The 19,507-nt window shown below is 33.0% G+C and overlaps 1 protein-coding gene across 3 annotated transcripts in view; it reads right to left on the reverse strand.

The window, feature by feature from the left end:
* The window catches only part of PDGFC (platelet derived growth factor C), a 216,389-nt gene that overhangs the window by 91,860 nt on the left and 105,022 nt on the right, over nucleotides 1-19,507 (reverse strand). For 2 of the 3 annotated variants that reach the window (XM_054554631.2, XM_054554632.2), the window contains one exon: nucleotides 7,601-7,661. The exons of the other annotated variant lie outside the window; for it this stretch is intronic. In XM_054554631.2, coding sequence (XP_054410606.1) covers nucleotides 7,601-7,661 — 61 coding nt within the window. The remainder of the gene's footprint in view (nucleotides 1-7,600; nucleotides 7,662-19,507) is intronic. 3 annotated transcript variants of the gene reach the window in all.

Genomic DNA, 19,507 nt, shown 5'->3' on the forward strand with positions numbered 1-19,507 from the left:
TGAGGCTGCAGTGAGCTGTGATGGCACCACTGCACTCCAGCCTTGGCGACAGACCAAGACCTTGCCTTAAAAATAAAAAAGCAAAACATTAAAAAGAAAGTAATAATCATAAACTCTTGAAACTTAAATTCATTAACTATTTTCAAATATTTCTTTCAAAAATGAGTTTCTCCCTATTGTCCAAAGTTTCTTCCGATAATCTACATATTTCAGAGGTACTTACAGTAATTTATGTCAATAGTCCTTCTGATTTTGGCAACTAGTATTCTCAATGGATTATTTTTTCCAATCAGATTTATTAAAACCTAGCATCTACCCTATTTTGCTTCAAAACAAATGCCTTTTATCCAAGGCACTCATTACAAATATAGCAGTGTTTGGCATATAATTGAGAAAACTACACGGCTATTAAAAGATCTGAATTCTATTTTTATATCTTCAGTCATAAAGCGCATAGCTAAAATATATATACTTAAGTTTGTGTTTACATCTTTTTTTTCCTTTATAATTCACTATTCAATTAGACTATAATTAAACATAATTTAAAGACTGAAAATCTGGGCCTTATTTGTGGTAAAAAAAAGAAAATTGTAAATTTTCTTTTAAGTTAAATTGCTGCTCCCAAAAAATTCACCTTGAAATGCAAGGAGGTTTGCCACCAACCACTTATGATTTGCAGATGACTGTCAAAGTTTTATGTAAATCTCAAGCAACTAGGCCTATAATCAGAAGAAGAAAGAAAAAGAAACAACAAACATTAAGTTTACCAAATTAAGACACTGTGCTTATATTCTGTTGTTTTAACAGTCATTTTTTTGAACATATAACTTTACTAGTATTTTAGGGATAAGAAAAGTACCCACTTGAGAATGTTTTACTGAACATTTGCTTTTCCTATATCCAACAGACAGTATACTCAAATTACCAAAAAAAAAAAGTTTATAGTCAAATCACTAAAATATTTATCACATGATCCCTGCATACTTGTATACTTTAACAAGAATCAATCTTGTACATCTTAGATAACGAGCTTGACATGAAAAATGAAAATATGTATAAATACTACATTTTAAAAATTATAGACAATTTCAGATTACCATACCCAACTCCTCTTAAGGTAGAGGTACTGGAAACTAAAATGAATAAAAAATTTAAAAAAGGAAAAGAAGAGAGATTAATAATGTAAATACTGTAAAATTGTTGACTATATGTGTATATATACAATTCAGTTATATTGAATCACTATATATCTGTAAGTAGCCAGTTAAGCACTTAAAATCAAAGCAATTCTATAATGTTTACCATGCATTACATACTCTTGGTTCCTTTAAAAAAATATTTATTATGGGTGAAAGAAGGTGGTACTAAGAGAATCATAAAATGCAATTCAAATTATAATCCTTCAAAATGCTACATTATTAATAAAGATAACACTAACGAGGAAGTTTCTGGATAATATACAACTCCTAAAAATCATCCATGTCTTTATGCTAATGTTTTAAGTTGATTTTAGCAGAAAAGAAATGTTAGATTAAAATTAGATAAAAAGAAGTAGGTCTCTAATCTTGGTTTAGTTTGGCAGTTGTGGATTCTGCTCCTCTGTTTCACGTAAGCAAGACTGTAGCAACATGTCACCAGTAAACAGATCGGCCTCACGGATGTCCTGTGACATTTTGGATGTATTTGCTTGCAAATATGTGTTATTTTCAAACTACGTAAAAATGCATTTCTCTTAGAGTGAATGCATGTATTCCCAATTCTTACTCTATAAGTTGATAATACAAACATTCACCCATTTAATTTGCACTTTGCTATGCTCACTGTTTTTTTCACCTGTGATAATTTTTCTATATCCTAATGTTGCTAGTTTGTGGATATAGCTATTTCTGCATCTGCTTTCAATCTCCTTAATTCTCCACTAACAAAATTCACTTTTAACAACTGTTAGTTAAAATCATTGACATATACATATGCATATATATATACACAGTTTCACTGGCTCCATGAGCTGGTGTGTTTTTGCCTAGGAAATCCAGAGTAATTTCATCCTAATCTTATTTGATTCTGTAGAGAGAAGGTATACTTGAGGTCCACAGAGCAAACAAATCTCTCTCCATTAATTGCAAACTATATAGAATTACTCCATTTGCATGCTTAGTATTTTAAATTCTATTAATATAAAAGTATAATGATGGACTAGAGGGAAAACCGACTCCAGTTTCTGCTTTATCATCATTTCCCATATCTTTAAGACAATAGCACAATAAAACAATCAACAAAGCTAGTGTTGGTTACCTCCAACTATCCCAATTACACAAACAAATATTCACTAAGGAAAAGCAAAAAAGTGATTGCTATATTCAGTAAACCACGGAACTACTACACTTATTTAGAATATGTCCAGTTGTGGCTCCTGAGCTTATCCCAGAAGATAGTTAATCACTTTATTCCTGAAGTTAAGAAATAACCAAAAATTATATATTGAGAACCTATTATGTTCCACGTACTTCTACAGGTGCTTAAAAACGAAGCCCTGTCCTCTTCATGTGATAACTTCTAGGGTTCTAATTTGGTTTCATTCCTGGACCAGCTATACTAGTAAACGAGCCAGTTTCAGATGTTACCTCTTTTGGAAGGCAATAGCTGATTCCTGGTGTACACTCCCTTTAGGAGTGAATATTTTAATCATAATTATGGATTCACTTTTCTACCACACTACAATTCCTAGAAGATCAGCTGTATTTATTGAAGCCCATAACCTGTTCCTGGCACATGGCACCACCTAATACCTATTGATACTCTAAAGAAACTTGACATTATACAAATGTGGCAGAAAACAATTTTACATATTACTTCAACAATTCATCCTTCACTCCTGAACTTCCAGACGCTGTATATGATAATCTGATTTACAATTTATAGACCCTAATAAAGTCCCTTAGTTTACATTTGATGTCTTACTCAAAGTTCATCTGTAATAACCTACAAACATATTTCAGCAGAAAGTGATAGGACTTAGAGTATGCATTATTGAGATTTGCCATTTTCTTAATATATCTACTTATTTTGAAAATAGAACACATTTTATAATGTACCACACCTTGAGAATGCCACAGTTGTAGTCATTATTTTATGTAAACTGTAAAATATGATCCATTTGATAATAAAATCTGTTATTTTAGGCAAGCCACTTGATATCTGAGGGTTTTTTTTTTAATAAACTGGAGATAATCACAGGTTGATTTAAAGTTCAAATGAAATGATATTTGTATAAAAGAATTACAAATCAGTATATAAGTAAATAGAAAAACACTGGCCATCATATTCTGTTTAACTGAAATAGAATGAGAGAGAAAATTTACCCACACATACTAGGTTTCCTGATGTCATCAGAAAGAAGACATATGTAAGACATAACACATCATTGGTCATCTGTATAAGCCTTCTGATTTTATGAACATCAAATTGATTAAGCAAGAAGCAGTGATTTTTAAATAGTGATTTCAAATTTCTGATTTCCTTCTACAGCTTAATTAAAGAAGGAGGAAAAGGAGCAACTTTGTAGAAATTTTACCACTTCTTTGACTTGATGCTGTCTTTAAAAAACACTTTGAAATTCTCATGAATCTAGTAAGAAGTACAGGAACTCAACCACTAGCCTCTTGTCTATAAGCTTTGGTAAGAAATGGGGGCCTGTGTTCAGGAAGTACACAGCAAAGCTTCCATATGCAATGAAGGAATGTTAATATAGCAAGCATCTTCTCATCATCCCTCAACACCACTATGAAGTAGCCACTGAATAAAGGTTGAACTGACCCTAGCCAGAAGTATTCCTGGAAAATCAATATAAGCCCATTTCTCTTACTGTGTGGATCACTCAGATAGGCCAATCAGAGTAAATACAATGGCTTTTTCCCAAAAGTTGGGGACAAGACAATTTCGGGTATAGAAGTGAGATTTCGAACTCCTGCACCCATTTAGCCATCCTAATGGATTCTAGTCTAATGAAAAAGTTGATGCACAAAAGTGGGCAGATATACGGTAGTACTGAAAAATGCAGCTAGATCCCGTCTCAAATAACACAATAAAATCACCGCAACTCTAGGTTTCTCAGTGTTGTAAATAAATAAACAACTTTTATTATTAAGCCAATAAGAGTTAGAACTTCCTATACTTACAGCCAAAATAATTATACAGTGAATATACGTTTGGGTTTACCTGGAATAGCCTCATTTAAGTCTGTTATCCTGGTGCGATTATTATTATGAGTGCCACTATTTCTGCCCTTGAAAATATCCCAATTTGCATCATAAAAGACTCAGCAGAGAGGATCTATAAAATTTTTCTGGCACTGAAGCATGTGATATAGAAATGTTAATGATTTGACAACATGGTATTTTTGCCTTAAGGTAATGGTAAAAAATAATCTTATTTTTGTTCTATACAATGGGATATGACATTTTAAAATGAAGGCTCAATTATGGAAGAAAAATAAGCAATAATCTTCTTACCTATTACGAAATAGGATAAATGGCCAAGTATATACACACAGAATCTCCTCAAAGCCTTTATTACATACCAATTAGTAATGAATATAATTGCATACACACACAATTGCACACCCCACTTAGCGAAACATGTTTGGCAATACTATAAGTTTTTTATTCTGTTAAATTGTACATTAAAGAGGCCAAAACCAGAATGTGAAAGAAAAAAAATTAGGAGTAATTCATATTACAAAAGAAGCATTCACCTTAAAGGTTCACTATTGGTTTTTTAAATATGTAATCAACTCTCTTATTGAATTAAAATCAGAAAGTTCACATAAAATATTAGGCACTCTAAAATATTTGAAGCAGAATAATACATTTACACCTAATAATACTGTTGTGGCAAAAACTGGCTAATGTGGTTAACCACAAATTCACATTATATATCCTTTAAACAAACAACTTTAAGGAAAATATTTTCAATAAAGAATTTCATCTGTTTTGGAGACTAAGCATCTGTTAGTTTTCTATCTGTGTTGGACATATAATTTACAACATTCAGAGCAGAATTTACAAGCAATTTAAAATATGGAAAGTAGCTACCTATTACTTTCCATATTTTAAATTGCTTGTTGTATGTGTGAGCATACAACATCTAGATAAAGTACTGACATTTTGACAGGAAGATGTTTAAAATTTACCAATGAAAGTAACAACAAAAAGATAACCAAAACAAATTTACTATTTCATAGAAAAAAATGCAAATAAGCCCATCAGTTTATGCTTTTAATGAATATTTAAAAGATACTTAAAATTCTCTTTTTAAGCTCGGAATTGAGCAAAACAAATGAATTTTAAAAAATAAGAAAATAGAAACATATTCATTTTAGTCTTACTATATTCAGATTAATATATTAATGCTGAAAATGAGAGTTTACTGTTTCCTGTTACATTTAGCATTTTAGCTTCAAAAGTGAATGTATATAATGTATACACGATGAACCTATGATTTTCTCAGGAATGCTAATTGAGGGCAAGAAAAATACTAAATTTGGTCACTTCTATACAAATCATGTCCTTCTATCTTATGTGATTAAATAATGTCAATAAGTGCTAAAGTGTTTACAATTGCATATACGATATTTGAAATTTAGAAGTTATATTTGTAGCAAGGTGTTTGGTTTCAGCAGTAATTCCACATAACTCCATCAGGTATAAATAAAGTGCAATTATCCTGGGACATGATTGCCCCTCAAAGGCTAAGTTTAAACAAAATATGCTCGTGAATATCCTATCCATTCAGTCCTGCTAGAAAAATTACCTCCCTACCCCACACTCCCAACCTGTAACAATTTTTGTCAATCTTAAAGTGATGTAAAAATATGAAAAATATAAACATTAGGTTTTTAAAGAAATTAAAACCATAAATAAATAAGAAAGCTTGGATAGTTTGTGGGAAGACAGGTTGCTTAAATTTTATTTCTCAAAGCAAAGACATTTTTAATACCAATGAGAATATCCAATTGTGCTGTTATTCCACCTCAGCGCACATTATTTTTATCATCTAGCTGGCCTATAAAAAAAAAAGGAGTGAAAAGCTTAAACATGAAGATTTTAAGTATCCTTTATTCTAGAATTGGCTTGACTATAACAACTAGCAAAATTCTTCAGCAACAGCTAGCTTTATGACAACAGCTTTCAAATTGATCTGAAGATCAAGGGACAGTGGGACTAAAAGAGGAGTTGAGACAGAATGAACAGATTCGAGAAGACATATGCTTTTATTCAAAACAGAGACTGAACTGCCTTTATGAGGCTCACCAAAATTCTGTTAGCAAGGTGAGAGTATTCTCTAACACCCCATTATCACTAATTCCTTCAACATTATTGAAAAATACCTACTTCCTTGTCTTCTGATCTCAGGGCCAACTTTGAAGAGTTATCTGTCAGACTGGACATTGTCAGATGCCACAAGAAGATTTGAGTGTCCTCCTTTATGGCATTTGCACTGTTTATGTGAGTGTAATCCCCTACCCAGCAAATGGACCGGCTGCATTCACGACCTTCAAGCAAGTGAACAGACATCTTGGAATACCATTTCCTTGACAATTCTTTTCCATGAAATCTAATTCTGTAGTTGAAAACTCTCCACTATGTTCCTTATAAATCCATCCATCCCTCTAAAAGAAATGTACCACTATCTAAAGAAAGAAAGCAAAGATATGAACAAACAACTGACACGGGGTGCAGAGGAGAAAACTAACTGGGAAAAAAAATGCACAAATTATACTTATTTAATTGCAGCAATAGTAATAATACTAATTGTCTTGACAAATGTCTTTTACTTCTTTTCTCAAGTGTAGATGTGGCTTTTTAAAGAAAGATATGCATAATGCATAATGTAAGACTTAAAATATGAAACTATTTAAAATATATGATTTAAATTTAAAGATCTATTACTGCACAACCACATAAACCCTCAGAGCATTTTTTATAGCAGTTATCATACTGCAACTTTTGATCATAGTGAAAAGTAAACCAAGGAAATTTCAAGATTTTTGAGGGAGAAGCAAAATATCAATTTTAAAAAGAACTGATATAATTATTACTGGTCAATTAACAAGAAACTTATTTAGTTCTTTCTGCCCAATTAAAATAATTATAAACAGACAATGAAAAAATATAAGAAACAACAGAATAATAAATTCAACTTTGAGAAACATACTTCTACTCTTTCTAAATGATGGTAATAAAAATAATTTGCCAGGTAAAATTAACATGTCAGAGAATATACAGAAGTGGGAATGTAGACATTTTTGCAGTTTAAAGATTATTAGGAATATGAGTGAAAACAGTAAGAGGGCATTGGAATGACTACGTGGAAACTTAATAAGTGCAAAGACAGAAGGTATTCCCATTATGAAAGGAAGGCATTCACATCCATACTTGCTCATGTTGAAGAATCAGATAAGAGTATTGTACTACCTAAACAAATTCTCTTGCTCTAATATGGTTCATTGTATCAACCTTAATTACATGAAAGTACAACAGAGTTTCTGATAAGAAAAGTTTAAAAATTCAGAGTAAATAAAAATATACGTTTTGCTTACCTTTTAAATGTTCTTTCTCCTCTTTTCTATGCCAGTCCAGATGCTTGGATATAGTTCCTCCCTGCCAGTAGATGGAGATAGTAAAATTGAGTCTTTTGGTGACCTCGAATCCTAATCTAGGTGGTTCAGAATCTTCAATTTCAGATTTTGGAAGTTAAAAAAATTTGAATGATTGGAAAGACACATAAGCTTGTAAAAATGACTATCTCAGTCAATGAACTTTTATTCATGGACATTTGTACTAATCTTTAAGGGAGCGGGTCTTGGCTGGCATAGAAAAAAATAAAAGAAAGAGCATTATTTGGAATAAAAGAAAGAGCATTATTTATTCCCTTGACTCTTCATTCTTCCCAGATCTTGCTCATTAACTCAACTAATAGCTATTGAGTATCTACTCAAAATTGCAAGTTACTAGCCACATACTTTCATATACATTATCTTTTAATGCTTCTAGTAACTCTGCAAAGTAGCAATTATTATCCCTTAACATCTTGTCCCAGAAACTACATATTTAAAAGTTCCATATGGTAAGGTGACTCTTGCTTGCCAAGGTTTTGTAGTCCTCCCGATGGTGAGTTAAAGACTTCTCAGATTTAGGCAGAATAAGTTTCTTCTTGCTATTGATAAAGGGACCTTGAAGTTAGAAACTCATTTGCTAGTGTAAAAATTGGTTTTGTTTTCTTTTGTTTCAAATTAATACAAGTCCTCCAATAGCTTTCCAGGAAGAAATTTTAAAAGCAAAGGTGCAACCATTTTATAGAAAGAAAATAAATTCTCTGAAATAAAACAGGATTCATGAATAGAGCCGCACAGAAGTGTTTGAGAATTGCACACTTAAGATCAAATTAATAGGGAAGAACATTAAAATCTGTGACTGCTGATAATGACTTACAGAAATAATAAAATTATTTTCATTTTCAAAGCTAATAGAAAGGCATGAGGTACCTCTTGAAGATGATAAAGAGAATAAACTGAAGAACATTCAAAATTGAACACTGATGAAACTACAAAATAATTCTTCCATTTTCTCACTCAGTTTAGTAAACCCATTGAATTTTAATTCAATGAAATAAATCTCTTATCACAGGCAAAATCAAAGTTTCAATATTGCTTGTTGTCATGGTCTGTGAGTTGATTTCAACACAACACACTTTTGGAGAATGGACATTATACAAATAATCCAAAAAACACCAATGCTAATTGTTTAAGAGTGATATGCTAAAAATAAAACTACTCTATTTTATAGTCACCTTAATCACTTTGCCCAAATGAATACAAACATTTAACTCTTTTTTTTTTTTTTTTTTTTTTGGGTCACCCAGGCTGAGTGCAGTCTCTGCTCACTGCAACCTCTGCTGCCCAGGTTCAAGCAATTCTCCTGCCTCAGCCTCCGTAGTAGCTGGGATTACAGGCACCTGCCACCGCGCCTGGCCAATTTTTGTAGTTTTAGTAGAGACGGGGTTTCACCATCTTGGCCAGGCTGGTCTTGAACTCCTGACCTCATGATCCATCCACCTCAGCCTCCCAAAGTACTTGGATTATAGGCCTGAGCCTCCACAACCGGCCTATATATCTCTTTATAGTTCTTACAATGATTTTCCGATTACAAAAAACTTTCTCATACGTAAGTTTTTACCAGCTAAAACAACAAATAAAAACTAATTGTATCATGCACACTTAATTCTTATGAAAACAGAATTAGTTGTCACAATAAATAGGGGTCATCATATAATATCCTGTCTAAACAATACATTTTTGAGAATAAAAGAGAGTGATGTTATTAATTATGTCAAACAGACATACACTGTGAATATCCTCAGAAAAATTGGACGCTATATTTTTCCTAATGACAACATAAACCTTCAGTACAAATCTTTTGAGTCTAAATACTATTTTCTTTCCACTATATTGCACTACTCCAGGAAAATTTTCAACCTGGATGTTTGTGTGATTAATTCACAAGTGTATATTTTCCTATTGCCTCTTTATTCAACTCAGCCCACTGAGTGTAACTTTTTCTTTGTTTTCATAAACTTGGCAACAGCTGTTATATTTACAGTACTTTATCTTAAAATAGGTAAAACAAAAACAGTAACAATCCTAATAACTTTAATAACTAACATGATCCTAATAATGGTTTTACTGCTTTTCAGTGGGTTTTTTGTGGGGTGTTTCTAATATTACCAATGAAGTAAGAGACAACTTTACCAATTATTAATGATTTGCTGGATTCTGGCTTCACTCCACTGCTTGAATCAGTAGGGTTAACATTAATTCTACTTCAAATTATAAATACACTTCCCGAATTTGATACTCTTAAAAAGTGGTAAATTTCATATTAACTTAGAGAAGACAAGAGATCATTTCAAATGTGTTTACTGATTAGGGTTAAAATATGAAAAACTGAATCTTTATTAAAGTAAACATTTCATATCCCTCACAATGAATTCAAGTTTCACATATATATCCATTTAATTGATTACTTAGTTTTTAAAGTATCTGTGCATAATTTAATTAATAAAATCACTTTTTTTTTTTGCCAAAGCTTCTGTTTGTTTCTTGTTTTTTCTGTTGTTGTTGTTTTGTTTTGGTTTAGTTCATTTGTTTGTTTGTTTTAACTACTGTATCTCCTAACACATAGCACAGTGCCTCACACATAATAGACACTCAATGAATATTTGCTGACTGGCTAAACTGCCTAAGAAAAAAGTTTATATTTCACCTGCAAACATATTTACAAATAAAATTTGGTGGATAAAAAGGGTAACATAAGGGTTGGTTTGTGAACTATCATTGCTTACTGAAGGCCACTGTGTTAAGAATTGACTGAGATCCCCCATATTCTACAAAAAGACACCAGCAACTGATTACCGTGTCATAAAATCTGTTTCTATGGAATAGAGTTATATTAAATTCATACTTGGAATTAATTTACCATGATATATGAGATCTCTGAAATAAAACTAGCAACTTCAAAAAAGTATCATATACATGAAGAAATTATTTTTTCCTTTCTGAAGTCAAAAGTCAAATACTGTTTTAAAAATAAAATGCCATTTTTTTGGCTTGACTTGGGAAAAACGTGTATACTAATCAACAACAAATTTGAGATTTTCTCTTCACAATTCCCCTTCTCACCACAATTCCAAGATGAAAACTTGTTTTAGATGGCCTTTTTCTGTGCTGGATGTGGGGATTGAAAGGTAACGTTTAGAACTGATGTTCTGGTGTTGTGGTATGGCAGTACAATATAGTAGCACCATTATGATAAAGAGCATGCCAGCAAGGATGACCTAGACAGAAGAATATAATGATGAAGAAAGTTTTGAGACAAAAACAAACCTTAACATGATTTGCTAAATAATGTCTATAATCCTCTGTTCCTTTATAATTGCTCCAATTATAAAACTGGCCTTCAAAATTCCTCAAGTATGTTAAACTTCTGAACCAACCACTTAAAAACCAAAGTTATGTTTGATCCTTTTAAACCAATGGCTTGAGAAAGTTTTGAGAATCTGATGAAAGGTATGGATGGTCAAATCAGAAAATTATATATCTGTACAATCTAAAATTATATACACTCTCAGCGTTCACACAATAGAATATAATTTCAAAATATTCACCAGACCTCTAGAAGCCATCTATGAACCACTTTATCTATGAAATCAAGGTTAAGAACCCTTTCTCCAAAAATAACTTCTTCATTATGAAGCAAAACAACGGATAAATTTTTCACTTTAGGATTAGAAGATACATGTGTGCATACACAAACACACACACACACACACACACACGCAGATACAAACGCATACACAAAGTGGTCCAGCATGAACACAGGGATATCATTTCACATACTTCCAATGTAACTCTATAAAATTAGTTGATATACTGTCAGGAAAAACGTGCATCCAATGTGTAATTTAGAACAATCTAGGAATTCTTTATATTACATAATTTTAAAAAATATTAACTTTTCTGGAGAAATTTAAAAAGCTTTTTATCAGAAAATGTGTATAAAAAAGAATATAGTAGATAACTCAATTGCACATCCTTAAAAGGATGAATTTACTCCAGTAGTTTTTAAGGGCAAATGACAAAAGCTGTTAACAATTTGGAGGCATCTAGAATGAGCCAGAAACTGTTAGTAGCTCATGTGAATTATCTTAAAGCTATACTGTAAAAGACACTACCATCACCACTCTATCAATTAGAAAACTTCTAACTAGATTAAGACATTATGAACAAAGAGAAAAAAAAGTAATAAAAATCGTGAACCCCACCAGGGAGGAAGGTCCAAACCACAGGCATAGATTGATGACAAAGCTGCTTCGTTCTCTGACAACTGTAAACAGTACCCTTGCGGTGAGTTGTAGCAGGAGTTCATATGTTTTACAATGATCAGTGGTTCTCTTGAGCCATGTAGGTGGGTCAGGTAGCATAAAATAGATTTGATTTGATCCTCGTTCTTGTTTTGATTAAATTGATAGTGCTTCGTTTAACAAAACACCATAAAAAGTTTTCCTCTACTCTTTTTTTTTAATTTTATTATTATTATACTTTAAGTTTTAGGGTACATGTGCACAACGTGCAGGTTTGTTATGTATACATGTGCCATGTTGGTGTGCTGCACCCATTAACTCGTCATTTAGCATTAGGTGTATCTCCTAATGCTATCCCTCCCCCCTCCCCCCACCCCACAACAGTCTCTGGTGTGTGATGTTCCCCTTTCTCTGTCCACGTGTTCTCATTGTTCAAGTCCCACCTATGAGTGAGAACATGCGGTGTTTGGTTTTATGCCCTTGCGATAGTTTGCTGAGAATGATGGTTTCCAGTTTCATCCACGTCCCTACAAAGGACATGAACTCATCATTTTTTATGGCTGCATAGTATTCCACGGCGTATATGTGCCACATTTTTTTCTTTTTAACAGCAAAAAATGCTCATTTGGTCAGACTGAAAAGTAGTAACAAACACAACGATTGCATTTGTTGTATTTTTTAGTTCCTAAGGAATTGTTGAAATGACATAATTAAAATCTTTCACCAGACTTACTTTAACATATCTCTCACCTCTACAAAGTTACCGTGTGCAGTGGGTGGGGGGACGTGTGTGTGTGTGTGTGTGTTTATTTAAGATCTATCCTCTTAGCCAATTTCATGCATACACTACATTATTGTAACTATTGTACCCATGTGGTACATTAAGTCTCATTTCATCCTGAAACTTTGTACCATTTGACCAATACCATCAACCTTCTATTTCATAAAGAATATTAAAGGAAGTTTAAAGAAATAACCAGTAGTATCTATATTTATTATATAGGTAATCTAATTTTTTGCTTAATATTAATTAAAACAGTTTTTCTTGACAATAGTATCGTAAATAGGTTCTCTCCTGTAATCCATTAGTGAGCACAGTAAAGTAAATGTATGGTAAAATGGTATACAGTGAATGCATCTCTAATCTTCCTTGGAGTCAGACTCATATAATGCTCTGGAATCATCATCACTTCTGTACCTGCTACTGAGTGTTGTAAGTGGAATGGAGAAGACAGTTAATAACTGGGATCGCCTTATTTTTCACTTACTCCTTTCCATAAAAAAGTATAATATAACAATGGAGTATGTTATTTAAAAAGTACAGTTTAATAGGCATCCTTATAAAGGGGTTTAACTGTAATTTTTTTAATATTTCATTTTAAAATCAGTAATTATGTTAGCATGCATATTAAGCTGAAATTTTTAATAAATCATGTATGGATCATATTCTAAGTAGATCTAGATTTTATAATTACATATAAATATGCAGTCAACAATCAACAAATACTCACTGACAGGGCATACAACCTGCAGCCAGCCTGCTGCATTGAAGCCCCAGCCCTTTGCTCTACACACACCAGTGCAATCTACGTGAACGACAGAGTGCTAGGCAATAATGCCAGGTGATCCTTCTTTCTCTTAAACTAAGTGACTTTTAAAAGCATGCAATGTCTTCACATTCACAATCTTTAAGATTTGTTTTTGCTTCAGGAGATGGTGGTAATGGGTGATGGTCACGGTAGTGAAAGGGGTGCACACAGGGCTATGTTAACATCATCACCAAAGCCAAGTGTACTTATCTGTCAATTCAAGAGTATTTATGTATCAATTCCCCCATACCCTGCTGTTACCTTAAGAAGAGCAGCAGTTCATCTAGAAAAAGATTAGAGAATTGAAAAATAATCAACACAACATCATGAGGTCCATATTTTAAGTGACTTATCGCTCCTGCTGTTCACAAACTTCTGATAATCACTAGGTTTCATACTGTTTTCATATTAAACAAAGCTCATAAAACTGAAAATAGAAAACCCCAAACAAAGGAATTGATGGGAGTGCTAAGAATTTATGTAAGTGTAAAAGAAAAAATGTGGAAGTTAGATTCAAATTTAAAAAGACCAAATCACTTTTTTTTTTTTTTTTTTGAGACAGAGTCTTGCTTTGTCACCCGAGCTGCAGTACAGGGTCCCAATGTTGGCTCACTGCAACCTCCGCTTCTTGGGTTCAAGCGATTCTTCTGCCTCAGCCTTCCCAGTAGCTGGGATTAAAGGTGTGCACCACCACACCCAGCTGGCCTCAAGTGAACCACCTACCTTGACCTCCCAAAGTGCTGGGAATATAAGTGTGAGCCACCGCACCCAGCCAAGACCAAATCACTTGATTCACCGACAAAAGTAATGTGATAAAAGGAAATTAAATAATTTTTGACAAAAAATGCAGTATATTAAATCCTATGAATGTCACAAATCTGAAAGTTTTAGTGACAATCATACCTGTCACCAAAAATAAAGGCGAGCATTTTGAAACTTCAAATGAAATATTTATGTAATGCAAAATTAATTGTTGAGTTGGAAACTAAATCTTTCACAGGTCACTTCAAAGTCAAAGAAGACTTTAGTGCTGGAAAAATAAATTGTTCTGAAAGAATCCTGTGTGAGCACTACCCATTAAGGATTATCTGTCACCAACATTTAAAACAGCAAAGAAAGGCCCAGTACCTCTGGTAGAAGATCAACCTAGTGATGCTTTACGATGAACAAAAACATCCTAGGAAAACCCAAAGAGGATATGTAAAAGCAACTCTCCCAAAATTCAAAGCATACTATTTTTTAGTACCACTTAAACAGCAAGCAATACAGATATTTTCAACTGTTTTCTACTATAACAGAAAACTGTTATAACAGTTTTCTATCAGTGAACCACCTGCTAGTTCTTAATTGATCTTTTAATGGCTATATTTTATTGTATTATTGGCAGCACTTCTTACTTCCTTTACTATCTTAGATATTCTATAGAACTGTATCCTTCTATACCTGCAGTTGGTTCTTCTTCAAGATTCTATCCTCAGTCTTCTTTCTATAATCATAAATCCTTGGTGTTCTCAAATACTTTCACAAACACATGCTCTTTAAATCTATAGCAATAGCTCAGAATTCTTTTTCAAACCACAAAATCACATTCCAAAATGTCCCAAACTCAATATATCCTACTGCAAACTCATGATCAGTTTAGGAACTCTAGTTTCTCCTCTACATTAGTTTCTAATTTCAATTAATGGAAGCACTATTTCACTGCCAGTAAGCCTCAAAATCTGATAATTTTTTTTACTTGAACTTCTGTTGATGAAAGGATCTTCAATTTAATATAATTAGGCTTTAAATAAAAATGATCGGCCAGGCGCGGTGGCTCACGCCTGTAATCCCAGCACTTTGGGAGGCAGAGGCAGGCCGATCACGAGGTCAGGAGATCGAGACCATCCTGGCTAACAGGGTGAAACCTCGTCTCTATTAAAAATACAAAAAATTAGCCAGGCATGGTGGTGGGTGCTTTAGTCCCAGCTACTCCGGAGGCTGAGGCAGGAGAATGGCTTGAACCCAGAAGGCGGAGCTTGCAGTGAGCCCAGATTGCGCCACTGCACTCCAGCCTGGGTGACAGAGCAAGACTCCATCTCAAAAAAAAAAAATGATCCTAGCATATGAATAATGCTTATCACATAGCTACTGTTGTTTTTGCAATTGTCTCCAATACGGATTATTTAGCTTTCTCATACAGTAATCCTCCTCTAAGAAAACCTCAGTTTTCCAGCCCTTTGATGCAAGAGTTTTGTAATTTTTAATCTTTAATCAATACTACATTCAATCAATACTACATTTGTGTACCACTGGATATTGCACTAAAATTGAAACAAATTTTCTATAATAAAATGAATACTGATAATTTCATACTTTCTTAAAGAATCAGCTGAGGAAATAAAAATATTCCACCAAATATGCCTATTCATGTCTTTTTAAATTAAACTTTTCAGTGAACAAGATTGAGAATAATACTGGTTCTGATTTGACTTTATTCCTTAAGTATTGTTATGGTTTTTGTCACACACACATACACAAATAAACATTTTAATTTTAATATAGTCAAATTCTGAGTCTTTTGTATCTAATTTAAGAAAATATAACTTTCATAATGTCAAAAAGATATTATTGTACATTTAACTCCCAAACTTAAAAAAAACCCAGCTTTTGTTTATGGTACATGTATTTTCCCATGTTGATGGCTAAGATTCTAAATATCACTTACTGTAAGGTTCAGACTTTCCCCATTCTCTGTTTCATGTATCACAACGAAAATTAAGAAAACTAAGATCATGGTTAGTAGCCAGCAATAAATTAAGAATCCACTTAATCAAAGTGATTCATTTACTTCCCCACTTCGTCTCTCTAACATGTCTTCTTCCTTTCAATTCTTTCTATATATTTATAACACTTTAACAAGTTTTTTTCTCTTAATAGCTTAATAGGATTTTTTTTCCTCTCCTTCCACCTCTTACCCATGTATTGCCTCCAAAGGAATTTCATCAGAAAATAAACCTTAAAGTGTTTCAAAACAGACAATATTTCATAACGTTAGAAAACCACAAGGCTGAAGTGAATTTAAGGAGACATTTTTGTCTTAAGTCTTGAACGAAAAGATGAGGACCTGATATATTATTATCTTCTACTTCATAGTTTCCTTTATTCTGTTTCTATGGAATTAACTCTTCTCTATAATTCCTGAACAAAGTATTATCCCTGTTGTATTTAAATGGATCTTCTCCTCCTCACTTATAAATAAATTAATATTACAAAGACACTTCCAAAAGGCTTATTAATCCAAATTTATTTAATACAAAATACAGGATGAGTGCTTCAAAAGAATGTTCAACCCTAAGCAACTGATGCATAAACACCACAGAAGATTAAAAATCCTTTTCACACACAGCCATTTCCTAAAAGTAACTAAGTGACTTTCTCACTGATACATGTTCACACAGTTTTCCAAAGTTGAAATCAGTTATAGTGTAATGTATTTGTATACTATGTCTTGCTATAGTTAGAGGATCAAAAAAAGCTATCGTCTGTAAAGCGACTGGAAAGTTTCATTGAAGAAGTTGCACAAAAGAAAACTTAAAGTTTAAAAGAGAGTAAAAAACACTGAATGCTGAGTGGTTCAAAACACTAAAAGTTAATGCAGAGAGAAAATCCTATAGGCAAACAAAATGATTCTTCACAAGCAGGAGCTTTTTGTGTAAAGTCTGGTGCAAGAAAAACAATGTGAAAAGGAAAAGGCTATAATCCTTCGTATTCCTTCCTATTAACTGCTCAGTTTATAGGAGCAGCTGCAACTTCTATTAGTAGATGCCAAGACAGGGGTTTTAATCAGCTTATAATGGGAAGTGCGCAAGAAACTCCTTGAAAATATTAGCACTAAAACAGAAATGAATGGCAGGAACTGGAACAAAACTAGAGAATTTATAGATAAACAGGCCTACAAGGGATTAGATTTATTCTTCCCCCCTGGCAAAGACTGCAGATCGAGAAAACTAGCAATTAAAAGGACCCAGTGAGTCTAACCAAAAAATTAATACATTATTCTGAGATTTTGATTTCCAAATTTGACTGAAGATAAGAAATGATGCACATACAATCAAAAAGTTAAAATGGGTGAAGAAATACACCAGGTATAAATGGGTCATGTGTAAAAGACCTTATCTATTATCAATCTCGGCTTATTTTAAAGCCTTCAACAATTTTTGCTCAATATGTACATATTTTTATACATAAACTAAATAGAAAATGTGCCTAAAATATTTTAATTCAAATGCAAATTAGTCAAGATACACCCGGGAATATAATTTATTAAGAAGACTATATTGCTTAGAATATACTATATAAGTACTTTATTGTTGAGCTTAATTAAAAACTATTTTAAAAATATTATTCCAGATTAAATTGAGTCTATGGATGATTTAGAAGTGTTACAGGACAGTGTATCATATTTAAATATTCTTGTAAGCAAACATTAGAATCCCAGTCATGTTTTGCACACAGAAAGATAAAAGTGAACCTGAAGATGTATTGACGGCATGCTTATACTTCTGTACTACTGCTTACTAGATAACGCTAAGGCTATTTCTCAAATAGTTTTCCTAATAAATCTATGGTTTTATTGATTCCCAATAAAGCAATGGCAAATTTTAAGGAAAACAAATTAATAAACTAAAGAGCAAACAACAACAACAACAAAAGAAAACCTCTTAATAAAAGACTATACACAATAGAAGATGACTAAAACTCTTATTTACCATGATGGATTAAAAATACCAGCTTTGCACACTCTGATTAAACCATGACAGTCACAGCTGCTGTCCTTTAGTGTGCTTGTCATTTAATATATGCTAATATAATATACTTAAATGTATGTGTGTATGTGTACATAAGCCCAATTTCAAACAATATGGCAAAGATATGGATTTCTGAGAAATCCAAGCAATGATGCTATGGCACAGAAGACAGTCAAACAAGACGAAATCTTCAAATCTAAAAAAAAACTGATTAAGAATTTATTTTTTCTAGCACATACATTAGCAAACATTATTGGTGGTATTGCTTTGATGCACTCCAATTGGAACACGCCATTGACTCAAGGCTTCAAAGTGTCAGAGTCTGACTTCTTGCCCAACGGCCCCGGACCCTTAGTACACACTCCTCTCATCCCATCTGAATGCCTGATGCACATCCTTCAGACTCACACACTTCGCAACTTAAGCTTATAGGCCTTCATGGTTCTTTAATTAAAGTATGTTTTTAAGTTTCATCTCTTTAACCAGATTGGAAATTACTTAAGCTCACAAAATATGTCTTATTATATATTCCAACATTCCATGCTAATTCTGCTGAATAATCTCAAATGACTTGACTTTGATAAGAAATGCTTCTGTACCAAATAGACATTTAAGTACACAACTGTTCTAGGATTGCTAGGAAATTAAAAATTTATTTGTATTCATAGTCTCTTGTTAAAAGTTTTTACATTGGAAGATTGTCAGCCAGGTGCGATGGCTCATGCCTATAATCCCACCACTTGGGAGGCCAAGGTGGGAGAATCACTTGAGCCCATGAGTTCAAGACCAGTCTGGGCAACACAGTGAGACCTAATCTCTACTGTAAATGAATAAAATATCTAGGTGTGGTGTTGTACACCTGTAGTCTCAGCTACTCAGGAGACTGAGGGCAGAAGGATCGCCTGAGCCCAGAAATTTTAGGCTGCAGTATGCTGTGACTGCACCACTGCCGGGACTACAGAGAAAGACCCTGTCTCAAACTAAAACAATAAGAAGAATGCTCATATATAATGCTAAATGTATAATGAGATTACAAAAGACACAAAAAATATATTATTTATTACAAACCCCACTTGCAAGACTAGTGTTTTTCAATTCCTTTTTACTCATCAATCTTAGGAGCTCACTAGGGACAGGTTTCAGGAAGAACAGTTTGAGAATAGTGCCCACCCCTTACTCCCAAATTCCTGAAGTTATAGTGATAGACAA

Source organism: Pongo abelii, chromosome 3 (genome assembly GCF_028885655.2).
Source record: "Pongo abelii isolate AG06213 chromosome 3, NHGRI_mPonAbe1-v2.0_pri, whole genome shotgun sequence".
Taxonomy (NCBI): domain Eukaryota; kingdom Metazoa; phylum Chordata; class Mammalia; order Primates; family Hominidae; genus Pongo; species Pongo abelii.